Source organism: Apiospora hydei (assembly GCF_038363865.1).
Source record: "Apiospora hydei strain CBS 114990 chromosome Unknown utg000002l_segment0_segment0, whole genome shotgun sequence".
Taxonomy (NCBI): Eukaryota; Fungi; Ascomycota; class Sordariomycetes; order Amphisphaeriales; family Apiosporaceae; genus Apiospora; species Apiospora hydei.
Window position 1 is genome coordinate 2345483 of NW_027117361.1, and position 22136 is coordinate 2367618.

The following is a 22136-nucleotide window of genomic DNA, read 5'->3' on the forward strand; positions in this document are numbered from 1 at the left end:
CATCTTCAGGGGGAGGGCCCGGAGGCGACTGGGAGCGGGCTAGAAGAGGGACGCATCTTAACCGCACTCGGTACCAGACGATGAAGAAACAGACAGGCAACCTGGGCGCCGGCAGGATGAGCTTGGTTTGGAACCACACTGATAATGATGATGATGGCCAGCCAAGACAAGACCACACACAAGAAAATAACCACTGTGCCTCTCTCTTTCTTTTGCCCCTGCTCCTTGCCACATGCCACATGCCTCTGGCGCCAACCTTCTCGATATGTAGGTACCGAATGTGAATCCGGAGAGGCTGACCGTTTAATTTTGAGTCGATCCCTGGAGACTACGACGTAGTGCCTGCCGTAGACTCGGGCTGCCAAGTGTCAAGACAACATTTGAACATTTGCATGTTTAGGCACGATTCGACTGACCGCGTACCGTCCTACATTGCAGTATGTGCAAGCATCTGATCCTGCTCAAAGCTATTACTCACCTCACTTCCGATCCAGTTGGTTCAGGTGTTGTTATTGGCCTCTTTGCCTAGTCCCTTTTTTCCTGACCCTTCTCGCCCTTCCCTTCCCTTCCCTTCCCGTCCACGATTGAATGGTTTCGCTTATCAGTATTTTCCCCCTGGAAATTGATCAGTATCTACACTCCTTGTAATCTCTCATTACGGCCGGCCTTGATGGTTTCCACGCGCTGCGAATTAATCCCTATCACGCACCAACAACAAACCGACACTTGCAAACCGACCAGACCCGGTGTTGGTTTCCCTTTGGTCCCCACTAGATTAGGTATACCGCCCACCTCCCTTTGAAGGTACCTGCTAGTGCCTGTGTCGAAAGATTTGAAGCCAAAAACAATCAACTGTTTGCACGTCCGGCCAGTAGTACTTCGCTCCCTTATCGTCGGTTTGGTGGTGCAGCGCAGCTTCATACATTGCACTGCGAAACATCCTTCACCTCGCCTCGACCCGACCCGACCCGAACAGACAGTCAGCCAGTCAGTCAGTCAGTCTGTCCGTCGCTCTGCCGAACCACCGCCAGTACGAGGCCGACTCTACTCAGTACGGCATATAGCACCACCATCCATTGCGACTAATACTTCGTTCGAGGGACTGGCGGGCGACAGAGAAACACAGAGAAGACACAGGAGGACACACAGCAGCGACCTGCAGCGACCTTCCTATATACACTCTTCCCGCAACAACAAGCATATCGCCTGCTCTTCCACCACCTTATGCAATTGACCGTCTTCTCACAGTTACGGTGCGACCAACAGCCTCGGTCGCTCTAGACCAATGCCCTGGGAACCGCTAGCCCGTATCGCCTTCGCTGTCGCGACCTACCCATTCAGCACCCAATCCGACAACGAGCTCCCCCTTGAGATTGGCGATGATCTCTACATTATCGAACAGACCCACGACGGCCAATGGCTCCGCGGGTACCTGCTAGCACCCCCGTCGCTGCTGGCGGGTCTGACGACAGCCAAGGGTCAGACACTCGAAGCCCGCGTCTTTTCCGGCATCTTCCCGCGCAGCTGTGTCGAGATTCGTGAGGTTCTGGGCGACGGCGACGACACATCGACGGACGACAATGGAAGCTATACGGGCGGCGACGAGACACCGCATGTCGGTAGCGACTCTGGCAAGAGCGGCGTTGCTTCTATAGGAAAGAGAAAGGCCAAGACGCCGCTGGAGAAATACAATAAATTGAACGGGCTGCGCTTGTCATCCGGCGCAAGTGTACGGACAGACGAGCAAACTGGGTTACCGGTGGCGCCGTTCAAGCGAGAGCCAGGGGAACCGAAGCCACCTGCGCCAGTGCCAATGCTGAAAGTCGGCGACGAGACACCAACTTCGGCTTCCGAACCCTTGATCGACGAAATTGCCTCTTGCTTGCGCGAGTGGCATTCGAAAAATCTCCACGAGCTGCTTCTTGCGCGCGAGTACTCCACGCTGGAGAAGCTCTCTCAGTTAATACATGGCCTGGACTTCTCCCGGCGACAGTTCTTGCATAATGTGCTTACTGCGCACGAATACAGCGATTTACGCGAGAAGACAGTCTGGGACCTTGTTAAAGGAAACAAGCTCTGCGGAGGCGAGGTTATTGTGCGGGATCCCGCCCAGGGTGGGCGTGTCCTGACGGGCGACGACTCTGTGGTCGAGATTACGAAATTGCAGTCACTGATGAGCTTATTGGACGAGCCGCCCAAACCTCATGTTGAGTTGACCGCCCTGCACCACCTGCTGGTAGATATCAAGACCTTTTCCGGCTCGTCCAGCGAAGCTACCACACTGGCGGTGTACTTGGTCAGCAAACCGCTGGGCGGGTTTCCTACGGCAATATCGGAAAGCTACATTGTCGACGTCCCAGCTGGCGGAACCATGGGCCAGATGGCCAAGTCATCGCAGATGCGCACCCTTTTCACCGATCTGACGTCAACCGATATTGGCGACGCCTCCTCGGCAGATACGGAGTTGTATCTGGTGGTCAAGGTTCGCGCGGCCCATCAGATTGCTGTGGGAAAGCCTCTTTCGCGAGCTGGCACAGCTCCGCATACCATGACCGGTCATACCAAAGATAAACCACCTTCCACCAGTGCAACCAAGGCTTCTAGAAGGAGTTTCATGTGGGGTTCCACGAGGTCAGCTTTCTCTAAGGGTGGACCGCGACTCGATGCCCTTTCTGAGCAGCCGGAAGAGCGACCGGCGACTGCATCCGCGGAAAGTCACGATGGAAGCCGCGCGCCCAGCTCGTCGGGGTCAAGAATCCCCCGTTCTTCATCGGACGCCTCACAAACGACCCATCTCACAGCCGACAGATTAGTGGGAATGGGAGTATTAAAGTTAAACCAGATAATGAAGCGTACCGAAGAAACAGAACATCTCATCAGTGTTTGGGCGCCATCCACAAATCTCACCCCTGAAAAGTTCGATCACGACGAGGGCTGGGATGAGCTTATCATCCACCTCTTGGACAGTAAGTCTGGGCAATTCGAAAAGTCGAAGAGGGCGGAGCGTCTTCAAATCCACCTAAGGCCATTCGACAACCCCGATGCCGATGCGCTCGTCAAGGCGACGCCCACTCAGCTTTCCGGCGTTACCAAGACAAGCAAGTTGGGATTTGCGGGTGCGCCAACGAAGCCAAGATCTGACATCTATGTGACTGTCAACCAGGCTTTTCTTTCTCGGCAAAACTTGATATCGCGGTTCGGGGGCAGCGCGACTTCGATACCAAACCACATGGCCGGCGTCAATTTGATGGTTACCATGGAAGTCCGCCGGAAGTCAGGCGAACGGATAGAAAGTTGTATTTTCCCATCCTCGAATGGCGAAGCTGTCACCACTTGGAAGTCGTACGCTGTAGAGCGCGGCGAAGCCTGGAACCAGACCCTGAAGCTTTCGCTCCAGCCACAGGACGTGACGAATGCGCACCTTGTCATGACTATCACAGACCTTCCGAACGTGCCATTTGCAGTTGCCTACATTCCCTTGTGGGAGCAACAAGCTTTCATCAAAGATGGTCCACACTCCCTGTTGCTGTACAAGCTCGACGAGAACACACAAACGGCACAACCGGGGGTCTCGGGCCGGGGCGGCTACCTTTCTTTACCTTGGAGCACCAGAGGTGAAGCAAGCGATGTTACAGGCCCCCTGGCGGCCTTACGGCTAGAAACGTACCTCTGCAGCACCAAGTTTTCACAAGACAGAGTTGTTCTTGGACTATTGAGGTGGAAGGAACAACCCAAGGAAGATATACCCGGCCTGCTTAAGCAGTTGATATTCGTTCCCGAGATAGAGGTGGTGAAGCTACTCAGTGACGTTCTCGATGCTCTGTTTGGCACGCTGGTTGAGTATCAGGGTCAAGACGAGTTTGAGGATCTCGTCTTCACGGCACTCGTTCGGGTTCTGGGCATCGTTCACGATCGCCGTTTCAATCTGGGCCCCTTGGTGGACCAATATGCAGAGACCAGATTCAATTACCCCTTTGCAACCCCATGCTTGGTCCGATCCTTTACTCGGCTACTCTCCAATCCTACGGACCCGGAAACTGCGAGGAAACTACGCGCAACTCTGAAGGTGGTCCGCCACATCCTCAAGTTCATCACGCACGGCAGGGGTCAACAAAAGGCCAAGGAAGCGGGCATCGGTATTACAAGCACCAGTCCTGGCTTCACTAAGCATCTGCAGACCATCTTCAAAGCACTCGATTCCATGATGCGGAGCACCGCTCCGGTGCTGGTTGGGAGTCAGACGCTTGCTGTTCAGCATTTCCATTCTTGGCTGCCCGAATTAACAGGCTTGCTGACTACTGAAGAGATTTTGCATATCGCCATTGACTTCATGGACTCGTGTTCGAGTGTCAAGGGAAAGTTGGTGCTTTATAAGCTCATTTTAATCATCAATTATTCCAAGCTTGATCTCTTCTCTCACCCAGAGCAGCGGGCGGCCCTCAGTGCAAACACTGTTCGGTGGATCGCACCCCATTGGGGACAGGCAGATGAGGTAAATGAGCAATGGAAAGAGCAAGTCCGGCTCTGTTGTTCAGTTCTGGCAAGTCAAATCGACTACTTAGGGGCTGAGATTCCTGACTACATCCCGAAAATCCTGGACTCCTATATTGCTATCCAGCAGACGGAAATCAAGCCCAAGTCTCGACTCTCACTGCTGTTCCCAGCCTCATACCCCCTTCCCCAGCAAGCCCATTACAGAGAAGGTCTCGTTCGACGAGGCCTTGATCGAGCTCTCCGCAGTGTTATCGGCTATCTCGAACTCCGCCAGCGGAATGCAATTAGAACTAGCCGATGATGATCTTGGCTTGTTAATCGAGAAGTCGCTCCATGTTCATATGAGTATCCTCCAAGGTGAGGCCTTCCCGGCAACATGGCTGAGCATCCACATATTCCACCACAAATCAACGATGAAAATACTTCAGTATCTCTCCGGCATCCTGCTCGAGTCTTTCCTCCCACATCCAGATGAAGCGGAAGGCTTCAGCACTGAGTTGTGGAAGATGTTCTTCACTACCTTATTAAAACTTGTTGGAAGCGGCTGTTTGGCCCTTGAGATCTTCCCGGAACAAAAACGCAGAGCGGTCTGGAAGATAGCTGGGGATGTGCGTGTCGACGGTGCAGACCTACTTCGGCGGACTTGGGAGGCGATCGGCTGGGAGGCGACTGCTGACGAGCGGACCAAGTACGGCCTAGTAAGAATGGGCGGTTACCAAGTTCAATATGTCCCCGGCCTGGTTGGGCCTATCGTCGAGTTGTGCCTAAGTGTACACGAAGGCTTACGGAAAATGGCGGTCGAAGTCTTACATACGATGATTGTCAGCGAATGGACTCTGAGCGAAGATCTGTCCGCCATCCAGACAGAACTGATCGATCATTTGGACCTTTACTTCAAGGACAAGCAGATGACGGAGAGTATTTTGCAGAAGCTCTTCATCGGCGAGCTGTTGCAACGATCCCAGCCTTTGGCAGAGACCGAAAACGAACTTTACACAGCCCTGCTAGAGATGATCGGAACCGTGGAGGAGTTCTTGGATCTTCTCGTTGCAGTCCATAGCGGCGAGGCCGCTGGTGCAGCTTCTCAGCTCATCAATCGCTTACGACTCATGGAGTTCCTGCGCGATATGCAGAAAGAAGACATCTTCATCCGCTACGTGCACCAGCTGGCCAACCTACAGGCGGATGCAAGGAATCATGCTGAAGCCGGCTTGGCTCTGCGCCTCCACGCGGACCTGTATGAATGGAACCCGGTCAAGATGGCCCCTGCCCTACAGGATCCCGAGCTTCCAGCGCAAACACAATTCGAGCGTAAGGAGCGTATTTACTTCGACATGATCAAGCACTTTGAGGACGGAGATGCGTGGAGTAGCGCACTGGCTGCCTACAAAGAGCTCCAAGACCAGTACGAAAACAACATCTACGACTTTGCCAAATTAGCACGCACGGAAAGGGCGATTGCCACGATTTACGAGAGCCTGGCGAAGAGTGACAGACTGGTGCCCAAGTACTTCAAGGTCGTGTTCAAGGGCCTTGGATTCCCACCCACTATGCGGACCAAGGAGTACGTCTACGAAGGGTGGGCCGCCGAAAGGACGTCGGCATTTACGGACCGCATGCAGGAGCAATTCCAGTCTGCTCAAATTCTCACCTCTGGCGATGTGGACAATGACGCCGAGGGCCAGTATTTGGTCATTTCGGCAGTAAGCCCGTACCGAGACCTCAACCATAACGTCTTCCAGCGGGCTAGGGTCCCGCAAGCCATTCGGGATTATCTGCTCTCAGCTCACCCACAGACCTTTTCGGTCTCTTCCAAGCGCAGCACCTCAGGCCCTGTCACTGAGCACTACGCCGAGAAGACGATTTTCACGACAGCGGAGCCGTTCCCTACGATATTGCGTCGTAGCGAGATCGTCGAAGTTCAGGAGATCCGGCTCAGTGCCAAGGAGACTGCTCTTGAGCGAATTGTACGAAAGACGCAAGAGATGACGGCCGTCGAGAAGAGGTTGGCCACCGAGGACGACAATGAGCTGGCTCGGCTGCTTGTCGATGCCATTGCCATTTCCACTAACCCCACATCGGAGAACAGCGTTGTGCGATACCGGGAGCTACTACCAAAGCCAGATCTGGACGAGGACGAGGACGAGCTAGAACTGGACACCCAGGAAACCGCCATCAAAATGGCCTTGATCGATCATACTATCATGATCAAAAGGTGCCTTGCAAGCTTCGCACGCAGCTCGAACCGGATCTTAACCAAAGGATATGAAGATCTCCACACGCGTATGTTGGACCCTACCGGATGGGGCGAATTAGACCAGATTGAACACGGCTGACATTTCCCAGCTTTCGAGTTGACCTTTGCTCCTGAACTTGAGGTCCTTAATCCATCGCAACGGCCGGCGCGCGAGCCCATCTCCTCGAGCGCGTCACCCATATGGCAACGATCTTCTCCAACCACGGAGACTTCGCCCGGTGTTGATCCGCTGTCTCCAAACGCACTTGGTGCTACCAACGCAACGGTTGAAGAGGCCTCTGCAGTGCAACCCATCTCGGTGAAGCAGCGTGGGACTCGTCTCAGCTTCCTCGGTGGCAAGCGCAAAAACTCAAAGGAAATGAGCAGCGACGGCGCACTTTCGAACGGCGATGCCGAGTCCAACAGCCAGAGCAGCCGGGGCAAGGACGCAAACAATAGGACGAGTATCATCCGGGCGCCGGCAAGTGACGGGAGCGTTACCGGCAACAACATAATCAGCCAGCCGGAGGGCGAAGTGGCCGCGGCGGACTGGGCGCAAAACGTGGACCGCAAGAGCAACGAGGTGGTGGACGTATACGACCGCAACGATGAGAAGCTGTTCATCACTCCGAAGATCGGGAGTGTGCGGAAACGACTCAGCATGCTCCGGATAGGCGGGAAGTGGCCTCACAAAGCCCACGGGCCGATGGGAGGAGTCGACGAAGAATAACAACCGAGGCCGACGTGACGACAGTCAGTCTGGACGTCACCCGGTGGCATGCCGATTCTGCATATTATGCGGTACACACATTCTCAGGAATGAAAAGAAATAGGGGAATCTAGGTGTTCTGGATACGAGAGAACGAGAGGGGGAGGGAGGTGTCAGGATTGCTCGCATCTGTTTTTTTATGTGCTTTTTCTATGTTGTCTGGCCGGAAGCGCTTTTTTTTGTGTGTGTGTGTGTGTGTGTTCTCTCTTCACACTGATTCCCAAACTGCATCGGAAATTCGTCTTCCATTTGTTTTTCTATGTCCTGTTTCGCTTCTTCCCGACGCTCTATTCCCATGTTCTGCGTTATGTGTGCGTATGTATGTTGTTGCGTGCACGCGACGAGCGAACTGAGCAAAGACGTTTTTATTTTAAATTGTACAAAGATGGCATTTGTTTCTTTTAGGGATGGAGAAAAAAAGAGGAAGCTGGACGTTGGGATTATACCACTTTTTATATTTTATATATACCTCACATAGCCAACAAGTCAGGGATGAAAAAAGGGGCTGGCTGGCAGACCGGTTGTTTTTGGGTCAGCCGCCAGCAACCATGAGGAGGGACGGCTAGATGCCATAGGGAGCGGAAGGGAGCGGGGGTCTGCTCGAGTTTGATTTGCCTTTGCAGCATATGTACAATGTATAAATCGTCCTCATGACTGCTGTCATGACAATATCCTTCAAAGTACGGAGTAGTGGTGGGTGAATCTTGCAAGGCAAATCACAAACACTCAAAAGACACACAGTCAGGCTATGGTGATCATGTCCGATCCAATTTTTCACAATCCCTCTGTGTTGCCTGCCCAAGCCACAGTGACAGAGCTGCAGGCTGTTCTTAGATGGAACGCCGATCGGCACGGGATGGGGAGTGGTGATTGGTGCGACAATTGAATCCTACGGTTCCTATCCGTCCCGTGGTGTATTAATCTAAGTACATGTATGTATGTACTTATATAGCTGATAACCTAAGTAAGAGCTACCTACTTTTTCCGTGGGGATAGGATGTGATGTGATGTGATGCGAATGCGAAAATGGGCAGTTTGTGAATCAAATTGATCAACCAGATGTCCGTCCCGTCATCCGTTGGACAAACGTCCTGTGGTTTCTTGGTCTCATGGGCCGCCTGCCTCTTGCCAGTTTAATGCGTATGCGTAAGGTTCCTTCCGCCGAAAGGTTGCATGTGCCTGTACCGCTCTTGGCAGGCACCTTCCGTCTTCCGTCTTTCCTAAGGCAACTTATTAGGCAAGCAAGCACCTTGATAGACCCCTGCGGCCTTGCGGCCCTGCCTGGTGCCTGGCCATCCCGTTCCTTCCCCGCCCACAGTCAGTCCAGACTAGCCAGACTGGCCAGTCACCCCGCCAAGCAGCTAGGAAGCCAGCCCCCCCCTTCCGTAAGATTGTTTGTACATAGGTAAGTAGGTAGGCATGTAGTCATTCTCGGCATTGGGAGGGACCCTTCTAATTAACTACCTAGGTACCTTCAGGGTGGCATCCTCTTCTCCACGTGGGGCTTGCGATCGCCCGCTTCAATGTTTCATTCTATAGCCGGTTCAGCCTGTAGCATTGCTGCGAATCGAATGCGTATAAGTCGCCGGGTCGGCCAGGCTTGGCACGACCGCACCCAACGCATGTGGTTGGATCGGAGCAACATTGCCCTCCTAGGATCCAACCTAGCAAAGCTTGATGGGCGAATACGCTGTCCAGGCTGTCCTGCGGCGGCCTGCCGGTAGTACCACCACCAACTTGGTCAGCAGCCGAGAGGGAGGGAGGGAGACAGAGAGAGAGAGAGATACGTCAGCTAATGTCCGTTTCACGTAGAGACAGACGGTCAGTAGGTAAGAAACCAACTCCAACTCCCGCCCTTCAATCGTCTTCCCTTTTTCGGTCTTGTTCATTTGGCCGGAGTTTCCAGCTCATCTGTTGTTGTACTATCGTTCTCCTCTTCATCAATGCTCAGTCCTGCCTACGCCTGACTGCCTTTGGAAAAGAGACGGCAGAGATCACCTTTGATCTCGGGTCAATTGAATTCAACTGAACACCAGCTTGGCACTCCCTCACTTGCCGCCTTTCTTTCTGTCTGGGTGTATCAACCAACATTGCGCTATAGCCACCCCGCGCCACAAACCCCAACGGCCATGTTGTCGTTGTTACTACTTCACTAATCGTCTCGCACTGGTCATGTTGGTGAGACCTATCCCGGGTCGGCTCGTGTCGGTGCTGACCCGGTACGTCGCCGTCTTCCTGGCCGCCTTGCTCGTCTTCTATGTCGTACGCGAGCCCGTCAATGTCGCCGTCTCGCATCTCCACGATCACCGTGATGCCGCAGCTGCAGACGGCGGCGCGGCCTCCAACCAGGCCAACCAGGCCAGCCCGCCCAACGTCCTTCCCTTTGTCGGTCCCGGTCAACCCGCGAACCCGGAGGGCCAGATTCCCATGGCAGATGCAATTCCTCCCTACCAGAAATTGTATAAGCCTGAGCCCGACAAGTTCGAGGCAATCCCGGACCCCTTCCCATGGCTGACCCACAACAACAAGATGCCGCCAGTGTTGGACAATAACTTGCCCCCGGAGCCGCATGTTCCCGAGCCTACGCCACTCTTCATCGGCTTCACCAGGAACTGGCCAATGTTGCTGCAGTGTGTGTCCAGCTACATCGCGGCCGGGTGGCCACCTGCCGACATCTACATCGTAGAGAACACGGGCACTTTCCGATCCAACAAGGATCAGGAATTGACTTTGCAAAACCCCTTTTACATGAACCACACCCAGTTAGATATACTCGGCGTCCACATCCTGCAGACGCCAACTCTGCTTAGTTTCGCTCAGCTGCAGAACTACTTTCTGCATACAGCCCTTCAGCGTGGTTGGCCGCACTTCTTCTGGAGCCACCAGGACGTACTGGTCTTCTCCGACGAGGAGGTGCGCAAGAAGGACCGCGATCACGACCACGAGCAGGACCCCTATGCGACTCTCTATGAGCGCGCCGTCGGCCTCATGCGCTACCTGGGCGGCGACGACAAGCCGCCGTGGGCCACGCACTTCTTCGCCTACGACCACCTCACGCTGGTCAACCGCGACGCCTACATAGACGTCGGCGCCTGGGACACGCACATCCCCTTCTACGCGAGTGACTGCGACATGTACCTGCGCCTGCACTGGGCGGGGTACTGGCAACCGCAGAGCGAGGCCGGGCTGATCTTCGACGTCTCGGCCCCCTCGACGACGTGGGCGCCCTCTTCCGATTCCCGGGAACCCACGCCTCCTTTGCGGGCGGGCAGACGGGCCTCGACCCGGCCCACGCCATGTACGAGGCCGAGCTCGAGCGCGAGCGCGACCTGGCCGCCTGGGTCGACCGCGAGGGCGAGACGTTCCAGCACCTCGTCCACGTTGCCCAGCGCATGCAGGACGCCAAGTGGGCCGACCAGGGCGTCTTGCGCAACACCTGGCAGGCTCGCCAGCGCGGCGGCCACGAGGAGCCCTTCTACCGCGACCCCGACGGCTTCTCGGCCGGGCTTGACACCATGATCGAGGCCGGGCGCCGTGTGTTCGCCGACAAGTGGGGGCACCGCGGCTGCGATCTGCTGGACCTCGGGGTCGAGGCAGAGGACGCGTGGCGCCTGGAGCGCGATTGGGATATCAGCGAGGGCCCCGGAAGTGAGGGCGGTTCCTGGGGCAAAGACTGGATGGGCGCTGGTGATTAAAAAGGGTAAAAGGGTCGAGTGTTGGCGATGCGTTTACGTCTTTATTTCTTGTATATGTGCGTATGTAAGATGGAAAGGAGTCAAGGTTATTTTTCTCCTTTTTGCGTAACATGGATAGGTTGGCTGTTCGTTCTTGCATAAAGATACCTGGCTCGGGTGAAGGTCCCCCATTCTAATGATCAACTGCTATGCTGGCCCGATTTATAGCGATATGATCAATTGGATTTTGCTTGCTCTGGCAAGTTTCTTTTGAGAATATGATATGTCCAGAACACGGGTTATTCGAGTCTGGCCATTTTACACGTTGGTCGTTGCGGACAACTGTTATGGAAGATTTATGTCTCCCTCATCACTTATCACTACCCATTGTAATCTGTGAGAGACTTGATTGCCCGGCGGGCTGTTGATATGGCCCGATTTGTAGTCTTCGCTAATTACCTCTTTACTCCTTGATTGGTCTACATCTGCACGGACACCATAGACAGGTTTTAGTATATATTTATCTAGCATTAATGATCCTTTAGAGAAGGGACATTGTATCTTAACTCAACAGTAACGTATGAAACTTATCCCTATCCGGCCGTTCAAACACTTCCTCAGAAGCTTCTCTACACGAAGAGTCCCTTGATGAAATCCCAAGCGTACAAGCCCAGGCTCATGGCACCGAAGCCCACGAACGGCACCAAGGAGTACAAGACGAAGAAGACAAAGCCGCCGAGGCGTGAGGTGACTTGGAAGAGCTCGCTACGCATGATCTCCAGGGCGAGCCGGCGATTTGCGTAAGGTCCCACCAGGCGGAACTTGGTGTTGAAGTTGCTGCCCATGGCCCAGGTCCAGAGGGCGCGGGGTCCCTGGTGCACCATGAAAGAGAAGGTTGGCGCAGCGCCCAGGTCCAGCGCCAGTTGGTACGCGTAGCTCTCGTGGTCGACGCCGCCCTTGTCGTGGGCCAGGTCGTGCTCGCCACGGGGGCGGAGCCGATAGGAGATTTCGTACGCCTCCACGGCATTGGGGTCGTGCGAGAAGAGGGCATTGTAATGCTGTAGACCCTGTTCGCAGTTATATCCGCTCTGTTTGGTGCCGCCACCATAGCCGTGGCCATGGTGTTCTTGGTCGCGACGGTGAGCCCATTGCATCAGGCGGAGAACCCAGAGCTGCGCCTGCAGCTCCGCCAGGGGCGGGATGGCGCCAAGGTTGGGGCGGACGAAGCCGATGTAACCGACAGTGACATCGTCGGAACAATAGACACCACGAACATTGGCCTGGTCCAGGGTGGGCTGGAAGTCATGGTCCAGGAAGGGGAAAGAGCGATCATAGCCGGTGCAGCAGACAACGACGGTGGGCTTGTAATCCTCCATTGCCTTCACTTCTTCGTCTTCTGGACGGCCCCTGTCGGGAAAGGCCCAAGTGCCATCGTCGCGGACATGGGTAGGCCAAGGCGCGAGCTGGATCCGTCGGCCGCGGACGTCCTGGATAGGCATCTGGCAGACAAACGCGCGGATGCGATGCCCGATGCTGTTCTTGCGCCAGGGCCAAGAGATGTATGGCATAGCTCTGACGGACTTGACAAGGAAGACTGTGAATCATGCGTCGGTAAGATGTACTACCTACACTCCGTTATGTCTTGGATGTCACCACTTACTACCGTCGGTGTGAAACCTATCCTCGTCGTATTCGCCCACCCACTGATCCATGCCGAATTTGGTTCCAGTGGCAGTGTACATGAGCCACGAGACCGCCCACGTGTAGTACAACCAGAGCATGGAGCCACGCTGCAGCTTGGGATGGCAATAGGCGGTGTCGAATAGACTGGCCACGGCAGTGTCGATGGGCTTCGGGTTTTTCGAGCCATGCCAGATGCGGAGGACTGTTGGCTCGGGGATTTTCTACGAAGCATTACACAAGTTGGTCAGTTGTCCTGTCTTGCTTTCATGCTGCGTCGCCAACTGCCAGGCTCTACAGAGAGCCGAGGTTGACAGGTCGTATAAAAGGGGGAGGGGGCGGCACGTGGTGAACTTACCTTGGGTGCTACCCAGAAACCATTCTTGTGACAAAGCATTACAGTTTCCACACCCGGAGTGGTGACGGCGAGGTGCGCAATGTCCATGGCGGTCTCGCCTGCTCCGAGAATGGCGACGTGAGGACCGGATTCGGGGGCGAGAATCGGGCCCTGTTTGAAGAAATCCTGGCGGCCCTTGACCTCGGAGGAGTGTAGAACCGAGGAGTGCAGGACCTTGTCGAGACCGGGGATGCGATGGCCGGCAGGCTGGTTATGGAGGCCGTTGCAGATGGCCACGGCGTCAAAGTGGTGGTCCTTGTGGCCGCCGTTGCGATACTCGACGGTCAGGGTGTAGCCATTTTGGTGAGACGGCGGGGGTCTGCTGACCCTGACGACCTTGGCACCGAGATGGATATGCGGGACAAGGTCGAACTCCTCGCAATAGCGATGCAGATACGCGACATATTGGGCTGGGGTGACAAAGTCTGGGTCGTCTGGCCCAAGACGATAGTCTGAGAAGGCCGTTAAGTACTTGGACGAAACCATCTATTGTTCTCGTGTCAGTAGTTTCATACTGTAGAGATGGGGTGGAAGAGGGCAAGGGACTACACTATGGTAGGTAAAGTCATCGATGGCTCTAGTGGTATACTCTCACGGCTAAAACCACATAGTATATTCGGATGACAAGTTCTGGGCAGGGTGGAAGGGCCGGTACGGGGAGCCAAAGTATGGCCATTTACTCACTTCGGCATCCTCATAGACCTTGTTCACAAAGGTTCCGCCGATGACATCGGCGCTCTCGAACAGGACGACATCAACAGGCTCGCCGCCAAAGTACTGGTGGGCGGTCTTGAGAAACTTGAGCGTGGCCAAGCCGGCCGGACCGCCTCCAATGACAGCCACTCGGAGCATGGCTGCGTGGAGTTTACCTCGGGTCTTTGAGTTGCATCAAGCCGTATTGTCGATGGACCAGTGGGCCGGGAGAAGATTGCAATGTTGGACAGTGAGAGCGGTTATGAGAGGCAAGAGAATGTGCCTAGACGAAGGAGTGTTGCAGGAGCGTTGGGGGTGGTGAGCCCGGGCGAGGCGTGCGAGATGGAAAGACGATATATACTCAATAATAAGTACGTGAACAAAGGACAATGAACGTGACAGATGATGGGATTGGTTCTCACTCGCCAGGAAGCCTTGAAGCTTGATGCAGGAGAAAAAGAGCGGATGCCCGGCGAGTGAATGAGTGAATGAGTGGGTGAGTGAGTGAGTGAGTGAAGGGCTTGGGGTATCCAACCAAAGCATCAATGGATGATTGCACCTTGTGAACAAAATGTCAGAGCCGTTGATCAACTTGTGCATGCATGCAGAAGGGACACTGGCCTTCGTCACTTGACCTGGAGAAGTGGCCTGATGTCAAAGGTGCCGAACCAAGTGTTCGGAAAGAGCAACCCTCTGCGGTCCAAGTGCTTGTGCTTTCACGAGGCTAGACCGCATAAGGCCTGGGACTCGGCGACGACAACACTGCAAGACGACAAGCATAGGCCGGAGACCTGAATCCATATGTACTCACTCTTGTGATGACTGGCCCCCACAATGCCTTTCTCGTGGAAGGAGTTCGAATAAGACATGCTTATGCTTGGTCATGCACATGTGCAATGGACCGTCCACTCCTGGTATGATTCAGTTACATGGCGCCAGATGAAGACCCAGATCCTGCAAAGAGCAGCAAAAGGTGTATTGCCTGTCGACCTTGCACATCGGGCCAACTGTTAACACACATATACACAGGACGGAAGTGGCCAAGAGGAATGAATGATATTGACAAGACCCAAGTAGCTGAGCCAAGCCCGGGGTAAGCTGAGAGGCTGCATTGCTGTCCAATCCGGGCCATCCTCGGGCCTGTCAGATTCGTCAAGCTGCAGCTTGCCCTCCTCGAATGGCCAGCGGTGCTCCAACAGTAGATGCCACGGTGCTGCCGGCTACGATAGCTGAATGCCTATCCATGGGCTTATGATTCCAGACCACGTCCATCCAAGCTATCCAAGCTTACCTAGGTACTTTATTTTCACATGGTAAACGAATAGGGGTATATCCTATTGGAACACGTATTATGACTACCACACTTTCGCCGAAAACGTCTTTTGCAGGTCAAAACTTCTTTTGGTTTTTATTACTTGGGTATGTAGGCATACTACTGAGTCATCGACACACCGTTATCCGACGGCTGCATCGTCTTGCTATTGGAAGGAAGCTGCCTCACCGCCTCGTGTCTTCCCATCTGCTGCAGAAGTGCATCGATCACCACCAGGGCCGACATGGCCTCCACAATAGGGACCGCTCGCGGTACGACGCAAGGGTCGTGACGTCCCTTGGCGGCCAGGATCCCCTCCTTGTCTCCATCGTAGGTCGCCGTGGTCTGCGCCTGGCCGATCGTGGCCGGCGGCTTGAAGGCGACGCGGAAGTAGATCGGCGCGCCGTTGGTGATGCCACCCTGGATACCTCCCGAGTTGTTCGTCTTGGTGGTCAGCTTAGGCCGTGGGATGCCGTTACGCGCGGCGCCGGACTCGGGGGTCGCCGTCTCGGCCGATCGGATGAAGGGATCGTTGTGAATCGAGCCAGGGACCTCACAGCCGCCAAAGCCGGAGCCGACCTCGAAGCCCTTGGTGGCGGGTATGCTAAGCATGGCGTGGGCCAGCATGGCCTCGATCTTGTCGAAGCAGGGCTCTCCGAGACCGCTGGGAACGTTTTTGATGACGCACGTCACGGTTCCACCGATGCTGTCCTCTCGTTCCTTGTACTCGGCAATCAAGTCGGCCATCTTCTCGGATGCCTCCTCGTTGGGGCATCGTACGGGCAAGAACTTGTCGACCGTCTCGCGGTCGATGGTCTCGAGTAGCTTCAGGAACTCGGGGTTCTGGCTGGGAGTTGGGCATTCGGCGGTAGGAGGGAACATGTGCAAGTTGCCGACCGAGGTGACGAAGGCGGTGATCTCAATGCCGTAGGCAAGCTTGAGGTACTTCTCGGCGACGGCACCAGCGGCAACGCGGCCAATGGTCTCGCGAGCGGAGGCGCGGCCGCCTCCACTGCTGGCTCGTATGCCGTACTTCTCTTGGTAGGTGTAGTCGGCGTGACTGGGGCGAGGGAACATGTCCATGGTCTGGTTGCCGTAGTCTTTGGGTCGCTGATCCTCGTTCTGGACGATCATGCAGATAGGGCTTCCAAGAGTCCTGCCGTTTTCTGTGCCTGACTGGATTGCGACCCTGTCCTTCTCGTTGCGCGGCGTGGTGATACTGGACTGGCCGGGCCGGCGGCGTGTCATCTGGGGCTGGATATCCTTTTCCTCCAACTCCATGCCCGGGGGCACCCATCGATTATGCAACCGACGGATCGGCAGTGCGACTCGCCATAGGTGGTGACTCGAAAGAGTTGGCCAAAGGTCGACATGTTGGCTGGCGTTGCTGCAGTGGAATATTGGCCTGGATAGTATGGGATGCCTGCGTGGATACGGGACGGGACAGCAGCGTGGGACTGCCGACTTGCCAAAATATATGTTACTGCGTTGGACCGATACTCGGTGAGTCGAGAATTTTGAGAGTCATGGAGGGGTCGAAAAGGTCGTCCGATTGACCAATTGACTATGTACAAAACCCCACCAAAACCTAGTAATGCACTAAATGTAGCCCGTCATTACCCAACGCCGCCCAGTCGGAACTTGGACAAGACACCAGACTAAGCAAAATACTTAGCCAGCATTGATTCAAGGGTCAACTAGTGGAATAACGGTCACCGAAATCGAGTGATGACAACTCGTGTCACGTATTCAAGTGATTGCACATCTGTTTTTTTTCTCCTTTTTTTTCCAAGTCGGGTCGGGTATTATGCGAGCGAGCATTGGCAGGCAGCATGTGTTCCAGTCGCTGTTGGTATTAGACCTGCTTAATAGTCCAAGATCTTGGTAAATCAAATGGAAGGCACTCTCTCCCATCCGAGTCACTGGAATCGCAAGGGTCTTTCCACTAGCCTAACCTTATTGCCCATATCCACTAAAAAAAAACCAGATAAAAGCCAGGATGCAGGCAAGCGGCAAGCGGTCACACGCTGACGCCAATAGGAAACCACGGTACCGACATGCAAAAGTTGATACGCGAGGGAAAGGTAAGAGGTATATCGATAATCATACACCTTCCACATCGGGGTCTTTCCAGTGGGCTGGCTATACCACCGCTAGATCCATTAAACCTTGTCTGCCCAGCCTAGTCATGCAATAACACGATCTGTCCGAGATCGTTCCACAAGAAGATCAGTCTGTAGGCAGCCATTGGATAGCAGCCAGATTACCCAACCGGCCTACCGAGTGGCCCATCCGGAGCCGTGAGAGGCAGATGGCTTCGGCAACCCGGACGCTCGCCCGGAGCCGCATCCATTCTCTTGCATGGAGACCACGAGCACCGCCACTGGCACCACGGCACCACCGCCGCCTCTTCTCCGCCGAGGCCGTCGCGCACCCGACCAACCGGGTCCAGATCTACCTCTCCCGCAGCCACGACCCCTATCTCAACCTGTCCTTTGAGCACTACCTCCTCCAGAAGTCGCACCCGGACTCGGTCGTGCTGCTCCTCTACACCAACCGGCCCTGCGTCGTCATCGGCCGCAACCAGAACCCCTGGCTCGAGGTCGGGCTCGGCGCCCTGAACCAGCCGGCGCTGCTGGCACCGCCCGTCGGCCAAGGCGGAGTCTTGAATGGCGATGATGCCGACGCGGAACCGCTGGGCGTGCAGCTCGTGCGCCGTCGCTCCGGCGGCGGCACCGTCTTCCACGACCTCGGCAACGTCAACTACAGCGTCCTCTGCCCGCCCGCCGCCTTCGACCGCGACCGGCACGCGCTGATGGTAGTGCGGGCGCTGCAGTCGCTAGGCGTCTCGACGGCGCGCGTCAACGAGCGGCACGACATCGTCCTGGCGGACGAGCAGGACGCCTCGACGACGTTCAAGGTCTCCGGGTCGGCCTACAAGCTGACGCGCCTGCGCTCGCTGCACCACGGCACCTGCCTGCTGTCGACCCCGAACCTGGACCGCGTCGGCCGGTTCCTGCGCTCGCCCGCGGCGCCCTACATGAAGGCCCGGGGCGTCGACAGCGTGCGCTCGCGCATCCGCAACGTGGGCGTGGCCAACGCGGCCTTTGAGGAGGCCGTCGTCGCCGAGTTCGGCGCCATGTACGGCAACGTTGACGTCGAAACCATTGCGACGCGCGACATCAAGGAGATCCCCGACGTCATGCGCGGCTACGAAGAGCTCAACTCGCTCGACTGGATCTACACGCAGACGCCCCAGTTCACCTTCTCGACGCGGCCTACCGAGGACGATCCCAGGCCGAGGCCGCCGCTGCCGAACTACCTGCCTAAAGATGTATGCTCAGACTTTCCTGTGCCCCCCTATGGATATTCTTAACTGACTGGAATTCGCTTAGTTCGACCTGAGTATCACAGCCCGTCATGGACAGATTACAGAAGCAACGGGAGTGGGTATTGAAACATCTGCCCTGGGCTCGGTGTATCTGCACAAAGTAAGCGACTGGCGTCCCCTGATCGGCAAGTCTGCTGGATCATGGCTCAATGAAATGTTCGGTGCCCGACCTCATGATAGAACTTAGCATTGGATAAGCTGGTATGTGTAAGATTTGATGTTCGCCATGTATATAGTATTTGTGTACCTGGAAGCTACTAGCGTTTTTCTTCTGCTATAGACAAGATAGCGGCTGCTAGATCAGAGGGAAGAAAACCGAATTGATTTTCAAATCTTCTCATATGTCAAATTGCTGTGTGTATGTAATGAACTCGCGCTCCATTTTGGGACCGGGAAGTTATCACTGAACGCACATGCCAATGCTGCTGCTGCGGCTACTGCTGAACCACCAACAGAGTTTCTTTCAGATAGTATCTTGATTCCATCCAATATCGGATCTACTCGAACTGCCTATATAGACTCGAGATGCGAGCACGCTGGTGGTATCCCAGTAGGCCGCCGTGATCAATCAATGTCCTTCAACCGCCAGGCAACTAGTCACCCGGAGCCTGTGAAGGCCGTTTTGATCAGGCCATCTATATAAAACCCCATCGTACAGGCCTTAAACACTTTACAACCGATCCTTGCGGAAAGTAGTAAGTCCCCAGAGTCCATCTAGCTAACTCCAAATTTGCCCGAAGAAGGCAATGTGACAACAGTATTGACCAAAGAAGAATAGAAGATGTACAAGTTAAAGAGTATAGATAAGAAGGATAAAAATGAAAGAAACCATGTTTTGCACAGACAGACCAGCCGCTCCCAGAACAGATTGTACAAATACAGTAAAAAAGACATCGATCCCTGTTTGACGACGACCAAGAAAGAAAAGAAAACCCAAACAACCAGTGCTGTGCATGAGAGAAATCAAGGCAATCTAGCCGCGTGCATAATAAAAATTGTAGGGTATTCCGAAGGACCAGGCTCGACTGGTCGCGACGGGGGGCGGCAAGTGCCAAGAAGAAGCACAGAGACAAAGGAGAATTGGGGTATCATAGTAACAAAAAGGAGAAGATTCGCACACATCATACATAAAGTGATCGCTAAACCGCGGAATCATTGAGACGGCCAGGGTAGAAGACCGGACTATTCAGGATCGGCCACTCGTCATCCTGGTCCTTTGCCGTCGCCGTCGTCGCCGTCGCCGTCGTCGTCGCCGTCGTCGTCGACTTCTTCCTCGACGTCGTTATCCTCTTCACGCTCTGCCGGCTCATGCGTACAACAAAAGTCGAGAAGTCGGGCCAGGAGCTGTTGCGCGTGTGGGCGGCCTTGGGCTTGCCAATGTCCGGGAGCTTGAACGTCATGCCGTCGTCCTCGGTGCAGGGGCTCAGGCACAGGTCCTCCAGGTTGGGATAGTTTGACGTTGTGAGCGGAGCCCCCTTGTTCTTGCTGCTTCCGCCTCCGCCCCCGATGCTCGGCGTAAAGGTCCGTGACGACGACGACGATCCCACCGCCGTGGAGGATCCTCCTTGGCGTCGTCGTCGTCTCCGCAGGCACTTGGAAAAGAAGGTGTCGAAGATGGTGTCCATGAATGTCTTGGTCGTGCCGAAGACGACAAACACCACGAAGCTCGCTGCGCATCCGGGCATGAAGAGTAGGAAGTCGAGCCTCGCCCGGGCCGCGCTCAGGTCCGCACTGTCTCCCAGCTTGGCGATATTCCTCATCGACCCGAGCTGGAACATGATCTGCGCGACCTCGAAAGCACTCAGGCAAAAAAATCCGATGGTAAACCGGATCATCAACCAGTTGTCGTAGATGCTCTTGCGCTCCGTTACGGTGCTGTCAATGCTGGACTGACTGAGACTTAACGACGCCAGCTGTGAGTATTTCCCGTAGCGTACGTTCCAGGTCATAAGATGGCGCTTCGTATGGATGTATTTCCCCATGATGAGTAACAGAGCAATAGCCCCGAGAATAGGGCTCAGCAATACTACCAACTAGTTAGCGAAATGCAGCTCCCGGCGAGACTTAGGAGGCAGACGCCAGCTCACGATTGATATTGGCAACAAGCAGGAAAGCCCAGGCAGAAGCCCGTATGGCGTCAAGTTGGAGCAGGCTGATTAGAACTACAGGTAAGGTGACAGCCACGATCTTGGCCGATATGTTTGTTGATCGCCCAATCCTCTTTAGAATTGCTATGTCGGACCACCCATAGATGGAATGTGTTAAAGCAACTGCCCTGCAATAGTAGGTAAGCCACAGCTGCACTTCGGAGCTGGCAAAGGGGGAGAGCAACACATACCAGCATAAGGCGACTATTGCCTCGACGTTATAGGAATAATATTCTACCAGCAAGTTAGAATACCTGCCAGGGGGCAAGGAAAGTCGGTCGGTGGAAACGTACGGACGAAGAAAAGACCCAGATCCAGTCCGGTTGAAGGGCCTGCCACGGCCACCACAATGCTACCTTGGTTGGCGACGGCGACGTTGTATTGGTCGATTTTGATGTTTCTCCAGTCCACGATGGTGTGTATTTGCTGAAGGATGCTGGCGAGGGTGCTGAGGAAGGTGAAGTAGCCGAGCATGGCGACATAGGAGCCTCTTTCGCGATGTACCCAGACCAGCCAGATGAGCAGCAGGCTGAACAGCAGGCAAACGACGGAATAGACAAGAACGCCAGCGGCAACGGGGATCACTTCGGGAAGTAACAGCGCCCCCATTTCGAGTCGAACCCAACGACAATGTCATGAGGCAGACGGCGGTTGCTGCAATGGTGATGGAGAATAACGAAAGGCGCGCGAGGATCACGGATGGGAACGAGAGACAGGACAGGACAGGACAGGGCGGGATGTTTGTCGTTGGTTTCGTCGCAAGGCGGCAAAAATGATGTCGTCCGGTGCTCTAGTGCTCTAATTCTCTATTGGGATTTCTTGAGATGGCCGACTAAACCGGGGACCAGCCCGTTGTCGTCTCATCCCATGTAGCAAAGAAGCCAGGCATCCTGGGTGCGATCTGGGAATTTGGATGAGCATGAATCTTGGACGGCAAGGATGCCAGAAACCACGAACCAGTAGGTTAAATAGCAAGACTGCGCTTGGCCGTGCTGCTGCAGGTACACTCGGCCGAGGGTGGCAAGACGATCGGTGGAGAGGGCTCCATCAGGGGGTCCATCTGGGAGGTGAACAGGGTCGGGGATGAGATGATGGCAATGGGGCCATGCCAGGCACGAGTCTGCACGAGGCACGGCACGGGGTCCCAGATAGGTGCGTCGCCCTGCCTCGACGGTAATAGATAAAAGTATATCGCGGCCCTGAAGAGGCTGATGTTTCAAGAAGGGTAGCGTCGGGGGCTACTCTGCAACTAGCTCGGTCCACACTGTCCACACTGGAGACGACTGCCGGGATGTTGGCCATGCGGCATGACGGAACATTCGTCTTATTCGCCCTTCCCACCC

General features: G+C 55.0%; 7 protein-coding genes across 7 annotated transcripts; 4 read left to right on the forward strand and 3 right to left on the reverse strand.

The window, feature by feature from the left end:
- Positions 1-1285: 1285 nt before the first annotated feature.
- Positions 1286-4795, forward strand: PG997_000760 (SH3 domain-containing protein; the record flags this gene model as incomplete). The annotated part of the gene is made up of 1 exon (XM_066805075.1): positions 1286-4795. The coding sequence occupies one exon, from the start codon at positions 1286-1288 to the stop codon at positions 4793-4795; it is 3510 nt and encodes a 1169-aa protein (XP_066674848.1).
- A 112-nt stretch (positions 4796-4907) lies between these two features.
- On the forward strand, positions 4908-7460 carry PG997_000761 (uncharacterized protein; the record flags this gene model as incomplete). Its single annotated transcript, XM_066805076.1, has 2 exons — positions 4908-6777; positions 6841-7460. 2 exons carry the CDS (start codon positions 4908-4910, stop codon positions 7458-7460), a joined length of 2490 nt encoding a protein of 829 aa, XP_066674849.1.
- A 2211-nt stretch (positions 7461-9671) lies between these two features.
- Positions 9672-11194, forward strand: PG997_000762 (uncharacterized protein; the record flags this gene model as incomplete). Its single annotated transcript, XM_066805077.1, has 2 exons — positions 9672-10697; positions 10772-11194. 2 exons carry the CDS (start codon positions 9672-9674, stop codon positions 11192-11194), a joined length of 1449 nt encoding a protein of 482 aa, XP_066674850.1.
- A 608-nt stretch (positions 11195-11802) lies between these two features.
- Positions 11803-14102, reverse strand: PG997_000763 (uncharacterized protein; the record flags this gene model as incomplete). Its single annotated transcript, XM_066805078.1, has 4 exons — positions 11803-12767; positions 12834-13077; positions 13212-13736; positions 13935-14102. The coding sequence occupies 4 exons, from the start codon at positions 14100-14102 to the stop codon at positions 11803-11805; spliced, it is 1902 nt and encodes a 633-aa protein (XP_066674851.1).
- Positions 14103-15375: 1273 nt separating this feature from the next.
- Positions 15376-16536, reverse strand: PG997_000764 (bifunctional chorismate synthase/riboflavin reductase aro2; the record flags this gene model as incomplete). The annotated part of the gene is made up of 1 exon (XM_066805079.1): positions 15376-16536. One exon carries the CDS (start codon positions 16534-16536, stop codon positions 15376-15378), a length of 1161 nt encoding a protein of 386 aa, XP_066674852.1.
- Positions 16537-17566: 1030 nt separating this feature from the next.
- On the forward strand, positions 17567-18833 carry PG997_000765 (lipoate-protein ligase A; the record flags this gene model as incomplete). Its single annotated transcript, XM_066805080.1, has 2 exons — positions 17567-18589; positions 18651-18833. 2 exons carry the CDS (start codon positions 17567-17569, stop codon positions 18831-18833), a joined length of 1206 nt encoding a protein of 401 aa, XP_066674853.1.
- Positions 18834-19785: 952 nt separating this feature from the next.
- Positions 19786-21402, reverse strand: PG997_000766 (uncharacterized protein; the record flags this gene model as incomplete). The annotated part of the gene is made up of 4 exons (XM_066805081.1): positions 19786-20672; positions 20734-20921; positions 20985-21027; positions 21087-21402. The coding sequence occupies 4 exons, from the start codon at positions 21400-21402 to the stop codon at positions 19786-19788; spliced, it is 1434 nt and encodes a 477-aa protein (XP_066674854.1).
- Positions 21403-22136: the final 734 nt, after the last annotated feature.